The 21,287-nt window shown below is 34.3% G+C and overlaps 1 protein-coding gene across 8 annotated transcripts in view; it reads left to right on the top strand.

Moving 5' to 3' along the window:
- LOC110381087 (small conductance calcium-activated potassium channel protein) overlaps positions 1-18,825 on the top strand; it is a 121,649-nt gene extending 102,824 nt beyond the window's left edge. For 3 of the 8 annotated variants that reach the window (XM_064038791.1, XM_064038797.1, XM_064038798.1), the window contains 13 exons: positions 1,133-1,338; positions 6,179-6,308; positions 6,485-6,580; positions 7,398-7,571; positions 8,657-8,799; positions 9,003-9,107; positions 11,072-11,207; positions 12,763-12,873; positions 13,257-13,384; positions 13,570-13,639; positions 14,163-14,282; positions 14,473-14,615; positions 14,938-18,825. In XM_064038791.1, coding sequence (XP_063894861.1) covers positions 1,133-1,338; positions 6,179-6,308; positions 6,485-6,580; positions 7,398-7,571; positions 8,657-8,799; positions 9,003-9,107; positions 11,072-11,207; positions 12,763-12,873; positions 13,257-13,384; positions 13,570-13,639; positions 14,163-14,282; positions 14,473-14,615; positions 14,938-15,103 — 1,728 coding nt within the window. In that variant the 3' untranslated portion in view covers positions 15,104-18,825. Of the gene's footprint in view, positions 1-1,132; positions 1,339-6,178; positions 6,309-6,484; positions 6,581-7,397; positions 7,572-8,656; positions 8,800-9,002; positions 9,108-10,484; positions 10,621-11,071; positions 11,208-12,597; positions 12,709-12,762; positions 12,874-13,256; positions 13,385-13,569; positions 13,640-14,162; positions 14,283-14,472; positions 14,616-14,937 lie in introns of all 8 variants that reach the window. The other 5 variants (XM_064038793.1, XM_064038796.1, XM_064038792.1 and 2 more) reach the window with 5 other exon arrangements.
- Positions 18,826-21,287: the final 2,462 nt, after the last annotated feature.

Consider the following 21,287-nt stretch of genomic DNA (forward strand, 5'->3'; position numbering starts at 1 on the left):
TTTATACTCGATAGTTATTTACAAGTAAAAGTAAAAAATAAAAAAAGGTTCTCCATAAAACCCTCTCTTTGGACCCGTGCTCCAAGCTATTGACGTTTCGTAAGAACCTATAATAGATACCTATGACAACAGGTACATGAATGAAGAAAGCCCGTTGAAAATGAAACTTAGAACATGTAAAACAAACAAAAAAGCTTATGAAAATATATATTCGCAGATAAATTGCCTCAATTATATTAACCTAATGGAAACCAGGAAAACATAATTTTGCTTAAAGCGGAAACCAGAATGCATACACGTAGTAAATAAATCTAATTAGTAAGCCGCCGGCAGAAACATGGTGGTCAAAAGAGCTATTTAGCAAATTGTGGCACGTCACATTTCCGACCTTGGTTCACCCACTGTTGCCTGAGGCACATTCAAGTATCCAGAAAATTTTAATTACGCCCAAACATGTCTTGCCAACTAAGAGTTGAGTTGGGCACGCAATTTTATTTGCGTAATATCTCGAAAATGTTTTTGTTGCCCACTTAATTGGAGCTCTTAGAGTTTGCTGAAGTATTTCTCATTAGTTAAGAAATAATTGCGAGGCCAAAATGTATCACATTCTTTTTCCTCTTGGTCAACCAAATGTAGTAACTGTATTCAACGAGTGGAATCTTCACCCTTAGAGTATATCTTCAAAATTCCCAAAGAGTGTCGTTTTCGTAATCTCGGGTCAAGGATATGATGGCTTTTCCTCGAGGACAAACTTCTTACGTTTTAGAGTAAGGGCATTGTTATGTTAAGAAGGGTAAACGGTTATTAGTTACAACCGTACCTTCAGTTCTTTCGTCGCTGTGTAGAGTATTATTACGTCAACCAAACGGTCTCGGTGACAGTTTCCTGAATATGTATGAATTTAACATTTTATTAGTAAGCGATGAGACATTGAAGATTGAAATAACTTTGTTAAATATAGAGCTGAATCAAAACATTATTAATACGTCGAAATCTCTGAACTGATTTTAGAAGCCCACATCAGTCGCAACTGTACGATTTAATGTAACATGCGACAGTGTATATTTCGGATTGAAATCTCAATTTTGGGGTTTGAAACAATTTGCTGACAGTGAATTTCGGTGTATTTCAGCTGCGGAAGCCGGTGTCGACGCTCTCGATCCCGGGCGCGATGAAGGCGTACTCGGGGGGCGGGAGGGACGCGGGAGGAGAGGAAGCGGGCGTCGCACTAGTCGGCGTGCACAGCGAGTACCCGCGCTTCGGCGAAGAACGGGCGCTTGGCGGTGGCACGTACAAAGGCGGGGGAACGGCGAAGCACAAACCCAATATAGGATATAGGTTAGTGTCCAATGCTCTAGCTGTAATTGGAGTGGATGTGCGTGATGTTTTTATATTGAGTTAAATTGTACCTGAGATCAAATGCCGAGACGTGATCTGGAGCTGTAGCATTTATTTCTGTGATCCTATTTAAAGTCAATTTTCGCTCTCGGAATGTCTAAGAGAGTGTTAATATAGTCTGAAAAAAAAGGGAACCAAACCAACTGATGTCTTTAAGAATCTTAAATAACTTTGACGTTGTAGGTATTTTCATTTTGTATTTCGCAATAAAACTTAAAATTACTTCACAAATAAATGTTTAACAAGGAGTCTATTAGGCCCCAACGGTACGAATTGTAAAGAATTCAAAGAAAGATTTAAATCGAGAAGTTTTGAACCGAGTTTTTCGAAAGTTGATCAATGAAAATGATAATGAAGCGAACAAAGTTGACACTTCAGTATAATTGGAGAGCGTCTTTGTGACCAACACACGGCGCTGAAGTTTCGTTCCCTCATGTGGACTAAAAATAAATTGTTTACCAAAACAATGTTAGCATTGATAAGGAGATTTTTGCACCAGTTTTCTTAATTAAAATGCCAATGTCATAGAATTAATATCAGTAAAACAAAGCACATTTTCTAAAAACAAGCTCGAGACTTGTTCTTTATGAAATGTGCACATCATTTACTTTCTAAAAATTTAAAGTATTGAATATTGAGTATTTCTTCACAATATGTATTGTGTTGTACCTTTTATTATGAGTATGTATTATGTACCTGCTATTTTATAAGGGATCCTGTTGCACACAGATTTATTAATTCACATCCCAAAAAAACACGAAACAATAGAATTCGACTCGCAAATTACAACAGTCTAGTTTTCCGATTGGTGTTTTGCAAAATAACAGACGTGGCGTAAAAAATCCAATTTGCAATGTTTCGCGAACGTTCGACTAAACAACGGGAACGACACGTTTCGTGTTCTTCATTTGTTTGTTTGTTTTTGTTTTTTACGAGAGCTCTGAACTTGTTTTATCCGTGTTAGTGTCCGGTTTTTGGTTTTCCCGTAATCCAATTTCGACCACTTGTTTGCACTTGATGTTCATTTGTTTATTTTTGGTGGTTAATTATGAAGGGAAATTATTTTCAAAATACGTATTGCACTCGTTCTTTGCTTTGGTAAAGTTACCTATAGAGATAACCTAAGATACACGTGCCTACGGAGTACCTGCAGGATTGTACGAAAGAGTTTCCGCGGCCCTCGTTCATAAAGGGCTTAAGAAGGAACGTGGTATTTTTTAGTCAGTAAGAGTCTGACACTCCCTCGCGCTGCACCCACAACGGGAGTGGAAAGGTAAAAAATACACTCGTACCTAATTAAGTTTTTATCGCTCACCATTGCAGCATTGTGACAATTCTAAAAACGAGAATACGACAGCTTTCTACGAAAAAACATTAGTGTCAGAACCAGCCCGTAACGACACAAAAGTGAAAATGACAATAATTTCTCAGTCAAGTCCACTGCTCGAATTTACAATACAAAATGGAGTACCATCATTCAGTATCAGATTGACCACCATTACAAACCACAAACCTGGGTAAGATTTATAAACCCACCATTTCGTACCGTTTTCAATATGAAAGGACAATGCTCATGATGTATGAGAAAAAAACCCAGGCCCGGCGCAAAAGAAATGTAACTCAAAATATAGGTAAAAATAAGTAATTAAATATTACATAGGGGGCATTATCGAAATCAGTGGCTATATGTGTGAAATTGCTATTCGAATTTTAACATCTGCGGTACATTGCTACTCAAGATTTTAGAGGTAACATAATGTATTAGTAAAAGGAACAGCAAACAGATACAGTTGTGGTTTAAGGGTGTACATAATGACATGTTTATAGCAACTTCTCCACTATTCTACCTATTTTTACAAGATAATAGGATGATAGAACTAAAACAGGATATGAATGTACTTTTCATTTTAATAATAACGCTTAAAAGTCATCGATTCTTTATTTCTAACACGACGAGATCCAAAAATGTTGCGGGATGCGCGAACTGTTCCTCATGTCTAGCCCACCCTAAGTAATGTAAAACGCTAATGACGCGATGACGTGGGCGCTGCAGCCTGTACTTCGGTATTGATTTATCTTTTTGGAGAAGCTTATTACTTGCCATATTACTTGTTTGTTCTTTCAGATAGCACTTTAATTAAACTATAAGCCCCAGCTGCTCATGTTACCCCTTTAAAAAATCAAATAGCAATTTCATACATTTAGCCATTGATTTCGATGATGCCTCCTATGCAGTATTTCATTACTTATTATTACCTATAACTTGAGTTACTTTTCGTTTGCGCCGGGCTTGGGTTTTTTTTGAGCATTGTCCTTTCCATTTCACGGCGGTCGTACATTCACTTTGATACGTTGTATGTAAACGCAAGTTGAGAGTTAAGTCAATATGGAAGCGAATAAATATTTAAAGTTAAACAAAATGGATTGCACTTCAAAAGTCGATTCGAGTGATTTTGTGATGCTTTTTTACGTGTTGGCGCTTTGATCATCGCTTTTAGATGGGAAATAGAAAAATAGTGGGAAAACAAATACAAATATGTTGTAGACAAATAGTGTTATGATTTTCTGCAGTCAAATGTCTATACTTTTGTGAAAAATATCTATATAAAATAAAAATAATTCTTTTAAGTACCTATATTTTTCTTTAAAAAAATCGTATACCTCCACCAAACAGCTTTATCCATATTAATAACACATCATCCGTCAAAGAAAATTTTACGGCCAACATAAAACGAATCCGTATGCCATTCGTAAAATGTGACCAATAAAAACTCAGTTAATACAACATATCATTATTATGGCGCACTTCATTGTTTTACCGATATCGGAACCCTACTATTTTCATTTAGTCCCATGGGTTGTATAAAACCAATAAGCAGTGTAATAAAGCTGAGGTCAATCTTTGGCCGAAAACCGACGAGTTTATTCTCAAGAGAGTAGAATACACAAGCGATGTATCATAGTACGTGAAAGCCGGGGCCTACATGTCTAAGTACATTGTAGACATGATATATAGTTGGCTTTCTTCAAAACAATGGATGTGAACGTGACTTTATTGTTCCAAGTTAAGATAAAACTGCTTGGTGGTAGTATTTTTGATAAAGTCTGCGAGAGTAATAAATAGACAAAGACAAACAGTTAATTATTTTAGTTAATATTCTGCGATAAAAATTGACATGTAATTTTTCCGCATTCAATCAAGTTATTGCAAATATTTAAACTGCCCATTGAACTGAAAAATATCTATTCAAAAATACTATTTAATCTATTTATATCAACCATTAATATTTAGATTCGTACTGACTGGTTATTTTCTTTTAAATATTTACTAATGTATGTACGTATTCAAAGCACTAATTTGTAGAAAAGTTTTTATAAATCAATCATTTCGTTAGCCAAAAACAAAGGATCGTGCAATCGAATGGACTGTTTACGTAAATGCAACCAAAAAGCTGAATACAAACGTAATTACATCAACCTCCACGTGTAGCAACCATAATATATTTACTGGAAACCGCAAATTACTATAGTATAATATGATACATAAGGTATACAAATGTCCTCGTTCTTAAGCTTAAGCGGTTTCACAGTACCGTACTTCCAGCTCGATTTGAAGCAATTAAACCTGTGGCACATTCCGTGCTTTATAAAATCTGTCATGCGTACATGTTCGTATTCTAGCGTCACTAGTAGAAAGGTAGTAGTCAGTTGTTCAAGCTCGTAGTGGTCGCACACACGTGAATCAACGGCCGCGCGATCGGCAAATGTCGCGACTATGCACGCTTGTAAAACCGAGCGCATAATCCAAAAGCCCGAAGCCAATGGAAAATCCGACATAGTAGTGCTAAACAGTACTAAAAGGTACCTCTAATCTAATGCACCTATTGAAATTCGAACACCAAAAACGCAATCGATTTTAAAATTCGAATAAATCATTCGAAACTCGACTCATAAAGCGAACCAAGAACTGTTTTAATAATGCTTAAAAAGCCTTGAACGAACGGAAATAGCTTGCATCAGGGTCGCATCGATTTTATTTGTCTTCGGAATTATTTAAGTGCAGTATAGAAGTTATCACCATTAATTTACCCATATTTTATTAAGTAGGACCCACGTTCGCGTTGGTTAGTTCTGAGAAATTTTCAATGTTTGTTAGAATTGTTATAGCAATGGACTTGGTCGTTGCGTTAAAAAATGAATTGACAGCTGAACACGAAATGAGTAGGTTTTCTTCGTGATCTTTCCTATTAAAAAGCAATCAGAAAGCAAAGCGATGGCAACGTGAGTCGCATTGACGTCGTTAGAATCACGTACTCCAATAGGTTGCTAGGTCATCTGATTTATTTAAGATTTAGTACGTATCATTTTGCTCAAAGTCACTCTTATTGAGAAGTTATAATATGAAGTAATTTAAAGATGTCATGAAGTATGAATACTAAACTGAACTAATATAACTCAGCAGCCAAAATTAACTTAAATCATTTGTTTGCTGCCAAATTTTGCTCCTTCCAAAGGCCGCAGTTAATCCTTTTAGATACCAATTTACTGATAAATCAATCAGGAAAATTGGGAGGTACCAATCAATGACTACGGGCCTTCATCAATAAAGGCTAATCCCGCGATACTGGCCCATGGCACGAAAACTTTGATCTGAGCCGATCGAGACCTACTTTTGCGTACCTGGCGAAATTTTGAATTCTCTATATGACGTTATTGAACTTCGTAGTTCAAAGTTGTTTGATGAAGTATGGTAATTGATGTTTTTTTTTCTGTATTTCAGGTTAGGTAGAAGAAAGGCGTTATTCGAAAAAAGGAAACGAATAAGTGACTACGCTTTAGTAATGGGAATGTTTGGTATAATAATTATGGTTATAGAAAATGAACTTTCAAGTGCTGGTGTATATACTAAGGTAATTTAACCACTATTACAATAGTCATAAAGTTTATTATGGTTTCCCGTTAGTAATTTATATGCAGTAGACAATAAAAAAGTGTAGTTATGTAAATGGAATACTGCAATTCAATTTGAAATAGTAATATACGCTTTGGAAAGGTTACTTACTTATACTGGTTTGTAATATTTCAGGCGTCAATATATTCGCAGGCGTTGAAGACGCTTATATCAATGTCGACTGTGATTTTACTTGGCCTAATCGTCGCGTATCACGCTTTAGAAGTACAGGTACGTACATATGTATACTAGCTTCTGCCAACAGTTTTACCTGAACCCGGATAAAATGTAGCCTTTAGAAAGACTTCCTAGAGATAAATGGGCTACTTATGTACCTAACACTGAAATATTTTTTCAAATCGGACTAGTAGTTTCTGAGATCAGCGCGTTCAATCAAACAATTATACAAACAAACAAACTTTTCAGCTTTATAATATTAGTATAGATATGTAGGGAGCATTTTGAACTTCATAAAGTATCCCTCAAAAGATTGTGAGACGCTAAAGTTTCTTAATTAATTTCCGTCTACTTAATGCAGCGGATCAATAAAGCAATTTCACGGTAGTCTTTGTTACAGAAGAGAGTTTTATTAATAAAGTTCCGATTTTGAACACATGCGTTCTTAAATTTTCTTTACGTAACATCAGGTTGTTTTTCTATGAGAGTTTGGAAGATGCGTATTTTGCAAGCAGTTATGTTTAGTCTTCATGTACTGTTTAGTCTTCATGTACTGTGCAATAGAAGGTGAACCTAATTGGATTACTGTTAAGAAAATTAAAATTCCAAAATACTTGAAAGTACTATTTGTTTTAGATACTAAACCATATATATATATGTCCACATATTATCTACAATAATTTAGCATGCGGGAAACAAGTATGTCGAAAATAATACGGTACTGTAAAAGCCGGAAAATAGGCAATTGCAGGTCGAGTAAGAGTTTAAAGGCCGAGACTTACCTAGTCATATTTAACAAAAAATGTATACAAATTAATAACACTTAAGTAATAGGTCTGCCTATTTTAATCCCCATTTCTATACATTCCAGTTATTTATGATAGACAACTGCGCTGACGACTGGCGGATAGCAATGACGTGGCAGCGGATAGCACAAATCGGCCTCGAGCTGGCTATCTGCGCCGTGCATCCTATCCCTGGACAATATACCTTTACTTGGACCACTAAGCTCGCCAACAAAGGAGGAGTTATAGGCGTTGAAGTAGTAAGTTCAAGCTCCTTTCTTTTCATTTGTTTTTTTTTTCTATAGGTATGTAGTACTTTGGCCTCTTTATGTTGATGTCAATTGGAACATTTTGAATTTCATATTTGGAACTAAGAATTTAGGTTTGAATTTTGATGTTAGAGTTTTCTATACATTTTAATTCTTGATGTGAACGTAAAATAGTTCTTGTATTTTCTATGAGTTGGATAATAGATAGACGTATTCTTTGTTGTTATTATAGAAAATAGACGTTTTCTTTGTTTTAATAATAATACATCTTCATTAGATGTCGTAGTTTTCATTAAATCTATAGGTAGTACTTACAGAATTGTTTCTGTGTTTATTTTCTGTCTTCATTCATTCATGTATTTTATTTGCTAACTGACAATCATTTTCAATTTTCTCCTTAGGGCACGATGTATAAGCAAATTCAGGTCTGTATTCGTTGAATTGAAGTGTTATCGAGTTTTAAGTGATGTTAGAGTCTTCGTCTTGAGCATGAATCCGATATATGTACGAAACAACCTTTATTGTTTTTGTGTATGTGAATTTGACAAAGTTCTATAGTCATATTATTATTGTATGTCAGTGATGTTTTTTTTTCTAGCATTAATGAGTTTGTTCGGTCTTGATTAATTGTATGCATGTAGGAATCGTTAGTTAGTAATTTTTGAGTGACGTTGTATTTAACTTAAAGCTACACGATACTTTGTAGTTGTTATACAATTTAGTGTGTACTTGTCAATTGGCTTATAAAATGGAAGTTCAAAACACTATTTTGCTGACAATCTCTCCAAATTATTTTAAGTGATAAAAATTTTCAATTTAAATATGATTTTACGTGGTACACAATTTTACCGTGAAACTATTTTGTTTTTGCAAAATGTGAATTTTGGCAAACAATTGGAATTTGAGAATCACTAGCACGAAGCACATAGTTCTTGTCTCACAAAATTATGACTGACATCACTTGAAATGTTCATACCTACTAAATAATTGAAATATGCCCCGTGCCTTAAGGTATTTAATTCAGGGACACACCTTCAAAATGTATTCCTACTAAGTGATTGCTTTTCTCATTTCAGGTTCCTTATGACGTCACCCTGTCTCTGCCGATGTTCTTTCGACTCTATTTAATATGCAGGGTCATGTTGCTTCACAGTAAATTATTCACTGATGCTTCATCAAGAAGTATAGGAGCTTTAAACAGAATTAATTTTAACACTAGGTAATGTATGTTTTAATTTTGCTAAAGTAGATGATACTTTTGGTGTACTCGCTGTAGCTTCAATCAGTATCGCAATGGAACATAAGTCTCATTTCTGTAGAAACAACTTCAAGCGTAACAATGCACTTAATCATTTTGAAAAGGACAATGAAGGAGAAAGTGTTCTACTCGATATCAACAATGTTAACATTACCTGTTCACAGATTTGTCTTGAAGACACTAATGACAATTTGTCCAGGCACGGTGTTACTAGTTTTTATGGTATCTCTATGGATAATCGCAAGCTGGACGCTTCGCCAGTGCGAAAGGTTGGTACTGTTGTTATGTGTTGTTGGTGACATATCTTAATTTGCGTAATGATTATGTGTTCAAATCTTGGGTTGGGGTAATCAAAACCTGTAACAGTATTTGGAAAATTTATTTGCTCATTCGATTTGTTCAAGTGTTTTACTTTCTCATTAAAAGTCGTTCCTAATTCTCTGTCAGTACCTTCGCTTCCATCGTTTAGTTTGATGTCCACATTCGATGTTTGTCACTCAAGTTATAAAGTTTTAAGATCACCGATGTATTGCCTATGTGGGCATGCTATTGCTTTTGTACTGTGGCGTTGTAAATATGTTTGTTTTTGCTTTTTCAAATCCACTGTGTTTTTTGTTATCAATGTCTACGTATAAATCTTTACGGAGAGTAAAATGTAGCGAAGCTAGGTTCATAATCATCACAATAAAATACAAGAGTTTGACTTTGACTATTTTCGCAAACTGTAGCTTTTGTAAGATGTATTGAGAACACAAGTGCTGTAATTTATGATTTACTAGTTTATGTGTTAGATGTAGCGGATATAACAAATCGTTGTAAAAAAGAGGATGCTTGTTGTGATAAAGTAGAATTGTCTTTTGATGGAAACATGATATCACTGTAATTGCACAATAAGATTGTTGATATAGATACCGTGGATCTATACCAAGTCTTTCAAAATAAAATCACAGCACGGCTTACCACAAGAAAAGATATTGCATAATATCGTACACGAGTATGACGATACAATAAAGACTTTAATCACGCACAAAATGGCTCTAGGTTACTACACACTAAATGTTAGATGAAGCTTATGACTTACCATCAACATGCACAGAACCATTGCACCTTATCATATCATGCATCAAACAAGTTACCTCTTCTTCCCGATCGAAGCAAGTTGCTTGTAACTCATATTTACGTGTTTTTCCTTCTGTCTTCTCGCCAATCTGTCTACTAAATGTTTATCTGTGTTATCATGACCTTCACCTAAGGTTTCAAATTTAATTCACGCATGGCTACAAGTATAGTTATTTGGTATTCAACCCAGATTAATGTTTAGAATGCACGTTGTATTTAAGAATCTTTATATTCGGTATTAGTACGTACAATGTCTGTGTAGTAAGAAAGTTTTGTTTTTCCATAGGCATGACAAAATTTTCTTTTGTGTATAGGAGATTCTGTATCACATTAATGTGTATCAAATTTAAAATTAATTCTTTGAATTTCAATAGACGTGTCTTTTTTAATAATTTTGCCACAAAATCTTTGCTTAGAGGTCCCTGTTTAAAATCTCAATTTGTATGTATCTTTGAAGTTGAACTTATGTTGACTTTAGTAGAAACAACCGGTTATCTGTGGTTCTTGTCGGGCATTTTGGCTCTCAGGTTCCACGATGAAGACCATGCCAATTTGCTAAACTCAATGTGGCTGACAGCTATAACGTTCCTCTGTGTCGGCTACGGCGATATAGTCCCCAACACTTACTGCGGCCGTGGCATTACCCTCACCTGCGGTATGGTGGTATGTATGAAAACATAGTAGGATACTTTGGGTTGGTTTGAACTTTATACATCTTTCATACGTTTTGTGTGGCTAGGAGTGAGCTGTACTAGGCATCGCAAGCGACAGTTTTGTGATTGGTTAAATTGACTAATGTTTATTAACCTTGCTTTGTCTAGGTGACACTGTGTTAGGTCGGTAAAGGTGAGCCATTTTATGTGTTGTTAATAACGTCACAATATGTTTGAAGCAATTTCACAGTTCAATTTTAATCAAAGTCAAACTCTTCAACTCCACACGGATTCCCTTTCACTTTTCTTTTGTTTCATCTCTTTTTACATTGAATCTTCTCCGCGTGTAGGGATTTGCTTGTATGACAGTAGGCAGGGTTTGTGAATGAACACTTTCGGTTGCTTCGAACTTTAGGGAGACAGGTCAATAAGTAAAGCGTTGAAATTTATTAAACATTCAGGTTTCACGACGAAGAACACGCTAACCTACTGAATGCGATGTGGCTTATTGCGATTACGTTTCTCTCCGTCGGTTTTGGTGACATAGTGCCAAACACATATTGCGGCAGAGGTATTGCTGTTAGCACCGGCATTATGGTAAGTTCCTTACAAACAAACTTTATGACTGTACGTGTTGACTGACACAATATAACTGAGCTGTAAGAAAAACAATATTATTAAACTTTTGAATGTTGATGTGTGCCAAATCACGCCAACATGGTCATGTTGGGATGCTTTCGCCGTTACAAAATGCTTGTAATCTGTTTGATGTGGCAGTCAGTCAACACTAATGTTTCAATGTACCAAACAATTCACACACCACACTAAAATGCTTCACACTCTCAAGAACTTACGCTAAGTCACATATTTGTCGGTGTATTTGGTGTTATAAATATATTTTATGAAGTATATTGATGTTCACAGATATATAAATGTAACACGAAATGTTTTTTGTTGGAATATTATGAATGCAGTATGATTATCTATGTACACACTTATGTCACCACTTCTGTAACTCACACTCAGTATACACAATATTTTGAATATAGGGTTACTATCGTATAATTTTATTCGTAGTTCTTGCAGGCAACAGCATTATTTGGAATACCTATATCAATAATATAAGTACGGTTTCAATATTTTTTTAAATAAACTTACGTCCATTTCCCTGTTAAAGCCAGCTATTAGAAATTATATAATTTGTAGTATGGAATGCTTCATTTCTCCTAACTATTTCTAGCTCTCTCTTCACTTAAATATTTCACTGGATTGCACAAAACGTTTGTTTTTAAAATGGCTCACTTTTCCTAAAATTATTTTAATACAGAAGTGTACAATAAATCTTATTGCACCTAAAATAGTGTTTGTGTAAATGTTGATGAAGTTAAATGAGACATTAGATGTTCTTAATGTTAAAATGGAAGTAAACGTTGAATTGATTCAGTCTTGTGCACTTATTAGATGGAAATGCACAAACATTTTACTGTTGTATTTGATGACAACTTGTTAATTGTTTAAACAACATGAAATTACAATAAAAGAAGGAAACCAGCGCTACTGCTTATTCAAATATCCGCGTAAACCATTTCGGTAGGTAAGAAATTTCCTTCTTTTATTCTATTTACATAGTGTTCTGCATTTTAGCACAAGAGGTTTGAATAATTATAAGCAATATAAATAATGACAACCAAGTTTTAAATAGTTAAATTTAAAAATATCCAAGCTATCAATGAGGGTAGTTGACACAATATTGGCCTTTACATTTTCAAATTTCTTTCAGATTAACTTGATTTTGTTGTGTCTATTATCCTCTGTAAATTTTTAATTTCTAAAAAAAATAATAAATTTAAAAAAAGATAGCACATAGCTGAAAAATTATAGTTTATTTTTCATTTTTAGCCTTCAAACTTGCGTTATTGGAATGACAAAATTCTTGAATGCTTCTACACGTTCGCTTGCATTTTACATTAAGGTATTCACTTAACAGGGAGCTGGATGCACAGCGTTATTAGTCGCGGTTGTTTCAAGAAAATTAGAATTAACTAGAGCCGAGAAGCACGTTCATAACTTCATGATGGACACACAACTTACTAAAAGAGTAAGTATTGCTGTGATATAAGTTCATCACAATTATTGTTAATCTAATTAACAGGGGGCGGGATGTACAGCATTATTAGTGACCGTTGCTTCGAGAAAATTAGAGTTAACTAGAGCGGAGAAACATGTCCATAACTTCATGATGGAAACCCAGCTAACGAAAAAGGTAAGGTGACTGTTACTCGAGTAACAGTTAAAGGACACTATGAAGGTAAGACTTATCAGCTAGGTTATGCTAAAGAATAAGTTAATAAATTAAACGATAACAATAAAAGTCTGCTTGAAATACTTACGCTTAACACAGTGATTAACACACATTAGATGAAAGTTAAGGATTTGCAAACTAACACAAAAGTAGCGACAGCGACACTTCGCTAGAAAATAACTAAAATGAACTAAATAAACACTAAAATAATATTGGAGAATGTTAAGCTAACTAATAGCTCGAACCACAGAAAGCTTGAAAACATTGGACACCTTGTGCTGTCTTAATGTGTTGGTAGACTTACAAGGAATTAATGATCTGATTGAATGTATGGATACTTACAGCTGAAAAATGCAGCTGCCAACGTGCTTCGGGAGACGTGGTTAATATACAAACACACGAGGCTTGTCAAACGAGTCCATCCTGGAAGAGTGAGGACACATCAAAGAAAGTTTTTGTTAGCTATTTACGCGTAAGTGGCATTTTTCTTAGTTCATAAGAAAAAAATCTTTTAAGTACAAATATAGGCATAGTTTGTGAATTCATACTGTTACACTCACCTTCATTAAACATACTAAGGAAGGTCAAAACCAACCTCGATTTAAAAATGCACATCATTTTTAGAAATACGATAAAAGAGCACAATCATACTTTCAGGTTGCGGAAAGTGAAGATGGATCAAAGAAAGCTAATGGACAACGCGAACACAATAACAGATATGGCAAAGGTACGTTGATTTCCAGCAAGCATATTTACCGCTATTGCTACACTCATACACTCATTTAGAGGTAGACCCCTAGATAGCACATTAGGAATGCAATTTTTAGAAATAGCGCTAGAAGTCCTCTATGATTTTCTACCACCCCGTGATGAGAACTGTGTGTCCAGAAGCTCGAAGTTTTTATGAACCAACCCGAGTTCACAAAATATCAAAGCATTGGAATCCAAAACATAGCATGCTTCAAAATTTTATTTCGACCCCATTTGGCCACTTGCTTTGCGCATGCGTTAATTAGACCCAAATTATTTTGCTAGAGGAAAACGAACCCGCTAAAGGAATGCATGATTTAGAATTAGACATCACGAATTCAAGAATATATTTTGAGGACATGCATATTATGGACACTCGTTTTAAACTACATGACACACACTAATCAGACAAATGTACAGTTACTCTAATCTGATACACTAACACGAACTAGTGATTAGAAAGTACAGTCAATATTGAACTACAAAGCGATTGATATTAGGACCCCTTTCTCTTGCAGACCCAGAACACAGTCTATGAGATTGTTTCGGACATGAGCACGAGACAAGACACCATAGAAGAGAGGCTGACTAGTTTAGAAGAAAAACTTACTTCATTACAGGTAATGGTTTTTTTTTGCTTTTCAAGGACGATGTAATTGATCTGATCATCTGAAGGGATATAAGGTTAGAAATAGTCTTTTTGGTCTAATGGTAACCTTTTCAGTCTTTCACCACTGGCAACATTATATTGTTCTTTCTTCGCGTTATTATCTAAATTGTTTTCTAAAATGTTGTAAATATGTGTTCCAGGAACAAGTAAATAATTTACCAGACGTCATGGCTCGGTGCTTGCAGCAGTGTTGGGAACGGGCGGAGCAGAGAAGAAACTTCCTGCATCCTGACACTGCTGCAGTACCTACTCCGCCTTCATCTACTATTACGCCTTATACTAGGTAAGTGTCATTTCTTCTAGAAGACACAAACGACTGCTCTCTCTCTTTCCTGCTATGCATCCCACATGGTGGTGGGGTCAGCTTTCCTTATTTTTCTTCTCCACTTCGCTCTATCCGTGACGTCGCTCTCGGTCTGCTGTTTGTGTTAATTCCTCAAATAAAAGTCAAAAGCTTTTGACTAAGGAGCTCTATTTGGCCTACCGGGCTAGTTGGATATAGTGATAAATAGTTGGATTATACCAGGAAGACACATGGAAGTTAATCAGGAATGTCACTTAGTATGTGAAACAAGACTGCTAATGATTTTCTTGGTATTTTCCAGGACGCTAGCAACAGCGTCACACCCGTGGCCACCCAGCCCGGTGCTGCAGCCGGCGGGGCGCACGCACTCGGCTCCCGAGAGCACGACCACGCACTCGCCTTCACCAGCGCAGCCGCAGCCCTCGAGCCCCGCCCCACACGCGACTCGGCCCCCTCTACCCAGCTGAGTACCGCCTTCCAACTCCGAACTCCTGTGCTGAACTCGACGAAACTCGGCGCCCGTCCTCTGACCCCCCCTTCACGACTACGCCCGAAAGAGGTGGCCGGGGAAGTTGTTTTACTACGGAAGACAGAGATTTGAAGATACTAGTTCAATGAACGCTTTGCACGAAACATGTTGAGTTTTTCGGTTATCAAGCCACAAAACTCAAGTTTGCTGTCGTTTAATTACCAAGCACTGTACAGCACGCAACACAAAAATGGAAATAAATCGAACAAAATTTTCTTATATCCATTTTACTCTCACGTTTATTTTATAAATTTGCAAATCAAAACGAACAATTACCATGTGAAGATTTGTATTTTTATACTGACACAAACTGTACTCGTTTATTGAAACTATTTTCGACATCTTTATCTTGCGTTGGGTGATGAACGGAATAAAGTGAAACGATTTTCTCGGCATGCCAATGGACCACGCCGCGGTGCGATACAGGTCAGCCGTAGTTTTCTTCGCTGTTCCCCAAAGTTTCGGATGTGCCAGACTGTTTTCTAGTGATATTGTTTAGATAGTGAAAAGAAATGAGGCGGTACGGACTTGCTGTTGTGATTATACAAATGCTTTATCGATAGACGCTTTAGCTAATTACGTTAGACGATATTTTGAATACATTATCAGCATTAGTATAGGTAGTTATTACCTACACGTTCACGTTTTATCTGATGTTAATGGAACCAATAACACTGTTTTATATGCTGAGTGTGTTTTTACTAAGGTTTTTGTGATCGCCACCAATATTACGGCATTGAGAAGTCTTTGGAAACGAATTTATGAGTACCTAGTCACTTTCATAGATTTCTTAATGTACAGACACCATAGCAGTAAAATTATAATAATAGTGACTAAATAAATAATAGTTAACACATAGATTTGCATTTATTTCATGCAGTCATTAAGAAACTGACTGCATTGCATAGGCATTTACTGTAAAGTACACTTAGCGGTCACTATAGATTGGTTTCGGTTCCTTGTGTAAGTATTTGCCATTATATGGACAGTAACACAATTTGGAATAACTATATCACAATGACAGATTTAGCTATGAAATATAAACTATACATGTATAACTCCATCTACTTTAGAATTGTTAATGTCATCTTCGATAGTATTCGAATAGTAATTGAAATATATTTTATACAAACTTATGAATACAATGATCTGACCACTTTATTTGTAATATATTTTAAATATTTAAGGACTCCATAAAACTAAGTTTTATTGAGATTTGCAATAAGGGAACTGAGTTTTATAGAGACATCGAAACAAAATTTAATAATAAATGTTGAGGTCAGATTATGGCCACGTATGACGTGGTGTAGCATAAGCTAAGTGTGTTTCCATTGGATTGTTCGAAAACTATCGAAGCGAGATAATTGCACATATTCTAAGAGAAACCTGTATACACACTTTTAGATATATGATTAGGTAAATTGAATTGTTACTACCTGCCTATTGACATGTAGATTGTAAACAATTTTTTCTAAGAATTAGACTAAGTAAAGCTTTGTATAAGACATAAGATTGATGGCTGTCTAAATAGTGCCTAAAACACTACGAAATTTCGATAATTCAGTTTTATTATCTTAATAACTTATGAATGTAAATAGGTAATTTGAGAGCATAATATTTAGTAAATATCTGAATTTTGTAGCTGTACGAGTTGTATGATGGGATCAATTTGTTTGTACATTTTAGTTTTAAATGTCCTTCCCTTCTTTGTTGTTGATTGGTTATATTTATTTGAAAGACTAATGAAAAATCGGATTTTGCATTGAACATAAGTATCAGAACCAGTTTTACTGTTGTCACGGACTTTGCTCAAACAAATCAGCACTGATTTTTCAGAAATCAAAATCAATTTAAATAAAATAGATAGATTGGCATTACATAATTGACCTACATGCATAGAATAGACCAATGTGTTAATAAAATAGAAATAGATAGATCTAAAATAGACTTATTAGCCTATCTACATAAGACATAAATCTATAAAATCAGGAATTCAGGATATTTTAACACCAAGTAAGGATGTCCATAAAAAAAGATAAATAATATTGAGAAAATCTTTTTTTACTAGTTGGCTATGCAATTTATCACCAAATTATTCTTAAATTTTGTAAAGATGGAAGAAAATTCTAAAATATTTATTAGCTTAAAATAAACTTATCATAAGTTGTTACAATTGCACTCGCCTTATAAATATTATAATGTTTTCTGCCAATTATTAATTTAGAGGCACGGTAGAGTCTCAGCCAAGTTAGCAAAGCTAATAGTCGATACCTTCATTATGCTGATTTATTTTTACTTTACCTACATAAAACAGTTCTTACTCAAAAGAAAATCTTGAAATCAACAGTATTTAAAATATGTAATTAAAATACATATTATCCATCAACTGAATAAATAAGAATTGATTTAATTTGGCCCTATGTTTGACTATATATTTTCTTTATATATTACTATATATTATTCTTCTGTTATGTTACAATTACTGTAATTAGGTAGGATAATAAATAATCCTCTAATTTAATTGTTCGTAATATTATACAAAAAACACCAACTAGTATATTTAGATATACGACAGAATTAGTGTAGAAATTAAAAAATATTTCCTGCATTATATTTATTATTAAATTAATATCTTACCCATCTTATTAAAACTTTTCCTAAAAATTTTCATAAACAGTGTTTTAAAAAAATACTTTCTATATTCCCTAGTGTTTGTAACTACCTCGACATTTTTACACGTCATAATTACCTACAGTTTAACTAGTAACTGCCACTTTAGGTGTTTTGCTTTCAATTTCTTTACTTAAATCATTAGAAATTCTTTCTCATGTCCTATCCCCACTGTTATCAAATATTATCAACATTTTGTTTTGACTTTTCTCTGGTTTTCCTGTCTTACTTTGACCACGACAATCTTTGAAATCCAAAACGCACAATATAAATAATATAAAAAGTGGCATTTTAGTAAAACTAGGTATTTACATTATCGGTCTTTACCTAACAGTAGCCTAATAAATTGTCCCCATTATGAAGAATTTTGAAGAGTCTAGTCATTAAGATTAAATTGCTTTATAGTCTGTTTTGTCTAGGACAGTTGTTCACAAAAGTGTTTGTACTCGTACTATTTATATTTTATCAATTGAACTCTTATTCCTATCAACTAGAATATAATTTATACCTTTCAATGATATTTAAAAGTATAATTATACCTATCGAACACTTTTGCGAGTGAGTCCCAATTTTAGCTAAATTTCAAAGTAAAAAAAAACTATTTATTTATAAATAAGAATTGACCAAAATGTTGTTTAAGAAACGTAGAATTTGTAAATAATAAGCGAAAAATCAGTAAGACATTATGTATAAAGTAATAATGTAAATACCAGTTGTATTTGCGAATTTTAATGTAAATAAAGTAAAAAATAATAAAAGTACGGTTCCAGTAAAATTATTTTTAAATAATACGTTCAATTGTATAATGAAATTTTAAGTTGTATGCCAACGGAATGTTCTATGCGGTGCGTAAACAAAAGATATGAAACTTTTGTGATCATTGTTGAAGAAATGAAAGTGTAACTTCGATTATATGAGCTGTAGTATTTTTTAAATTGATTTTTATTTACACCCTATGCCTAAAGTTGAAAATAAACTTGATGAAGTAATCTGGTGTCTTACATTATTTTCCTGGTCTAACTCCAAATACACATAGTATAAAATAACTTTCCGTCAGACACATTGCCAGTTTGTAATACTCAATTATAAGACAGTGATTACCACAATCGCGAACCCTATATTTTATAAAAACCATCCTACTAGCGCCATCTTTTGAATCAAAGGAACAATGTTTTGCTTGATCTACCTATCATCTGCGATTTACGAAAGAGGGCAGTTTACCAAAGAGCAATCAAAAATATTTAAATTCGTGTCGTGGTGACCTAGTGGGTAAAGAACCAACCTTTTAAGTACCAAAGCCAAAGCAACTTTTCTAAGTTTGGTATGTACTTTCAAATGTATATAGATTGCACCTATTTTATCATGAGAGTTCCCAGTTGTCCACGGGATCCTAAAAAGTTAAGATACTTGATTCTGAATGACCGTAAAACGAGAACTAGTCACATTGTATGAGTAGTAACACAACGCTTTCCATTACTTTGATACATGTAGGTACGTGGGTGTTAAAATTTTAGCTGACACGTCCAATCGTCCTCAGTTGAAATTGTAGCAGTTTCAGGAGTGCACGTTTTCAACATAAAAACTGAAGTACAGACGGGATTTTACTATTTCTTATAGTTAAGGACGTTGAAAAGTCAAACGAGACAAAATACTATGCTCAATTACTCGAAGACATTCAGATATTGATTGTTTCCCATTATGTATTATCCATTCTGATATATGAAAGTAATAGCATGGTTATTTTATTCTTCATATCACTTCCATAAGTAACTTTACCATTGAAGTCGTAGTCAACGACTTGTGTTGCTGTCAAGTAAATTGATTAAAATTAAATTCTGCCACATCTTCAAGGACACAGCTGCTCTCAGCTCATTCGACGTCATTACGTCACTTCGCCATTTATCAACACCCCAATGTTCAAGGTCACACTCCGATTTGAAATCCGTCCCAAGGTTACTAAAACCTTTTGAAGTGCTTTACAAAGTGGTATTAAAAAGCCAATGTGACTAAAGTTCGTTGATAACTCCCGAGAGCACAGTTATAGGCCATTTTGGTACTTACAATTTAATTAAATTGCCAATTAGTGTTGTAAAGTTTTTACATTCCGATTTTGATTTCTTATTTGACCTTCAATGTTCGTTATGGCACTAAAGTATAACTTATAGCAGTTACGTTTCGAGCACGATCATCGTACCTCAATACAAAGTGCGACATGAAACAATTACACAAATATACAATTTTAATGAATGACTTCTATTTTCATCTTTATTTAAAATTCCAGTAGTATTGTAACTCAATAATTATCTCCGTTCTATTTCATCTGTAGTATTTACTCAAGCGTCTTACAAAGCTCTCGGGTGTAAACAAATGGAGTGAATTTTTCAGTTGATTAATCAACTCCCTAAAGTAATTACGGCTGCTAGTGTAATTGTTTGACGGCAGAAAATAAGATCGGACAAGAAATGTTTTATAAGGACGATCAAATGCACTGTGATTTCAATGGTCACTTTGAATTAAATTAATAATTTGGCAGCGATTTAAATTATATTTGATTTTATTGGATATAAAAAAATATTAAAGAACCTAGAAACGTACATTATATCATCAATCTGCGAGTATCAATCGTTTTTAGTCTGGTACGAACGGAGACATTATAATTACATATTTCATTAGCAGACCGTATCTCGAAACGATATTGTCTTGCTGGCAATAAATATTAAGATCAGAATATTTATAAAGTTCAAGTATAACATGTCATAAATAACAATCAATTATGACTTAACTTTATTATTGGTACAATAATTATAATCTGACTATTTTGTGCTTACAAGAGTTTTATGATCGCAAATGATGGCATACAGTCGTAAAACATACTAATTAAAGAAATAATAGATACAAAAGGATCAGCGTTACCGCTTATAGAACGAGTTAACTATTCAAAATTGATTGACTAACAATCAAACGCCTACGGAATGATTAACTGTTTTCGACAGACTTGCCGAATAATATGTGGGTAGGCCAAATCAACATTGACAGGCTAAACTGGTCTAGAAAATACAACACTTACCAAAATAGATAGCACTACATACCTATTTTTGTAACGGGGATCCGTTTTTTTACTGGCTGAGTAAAGTCATAAAGTCCCAAATAAAGTACTATAATTAAATTTTTATATGCAGATAATGTCTTTGAGAAATATATAAATAACCTGCTCATTTTTTAGTTTCAAAGGTTTTCTTCTATCCTTAGAAGAATAGCACTGTATGCAGACTGCTGTGATGCCAAAAGAGCCTCTTTTTGTCAGAATCACTGCATTATGACATAATAGTATGAGTCCTTTGGCATAATATATGTCTGTTATAAAAACAATTTCATAATTTTTGTAAACCTTATATAAAACAGTTTGAGATTTCTCATTTAAGAGTTGTTTTCCTTCAGTTAATGGGTGAACA

Source organism: Helicoverpa armigera, chromosome 17 (assembly GCF_030705265.1).
Source record: "Helicoverpa armigera isolate CAAS_96S chromosome 17, ASM3070526v1, whole genome shotgun sequence".
Classification (NCBI taxonomy): Eukaryota; Metazoa; Arthropoda; class Insecta; order Lepidoptera; family Noctuidae; genus Helicoverpa; species Helicoverpa armigera.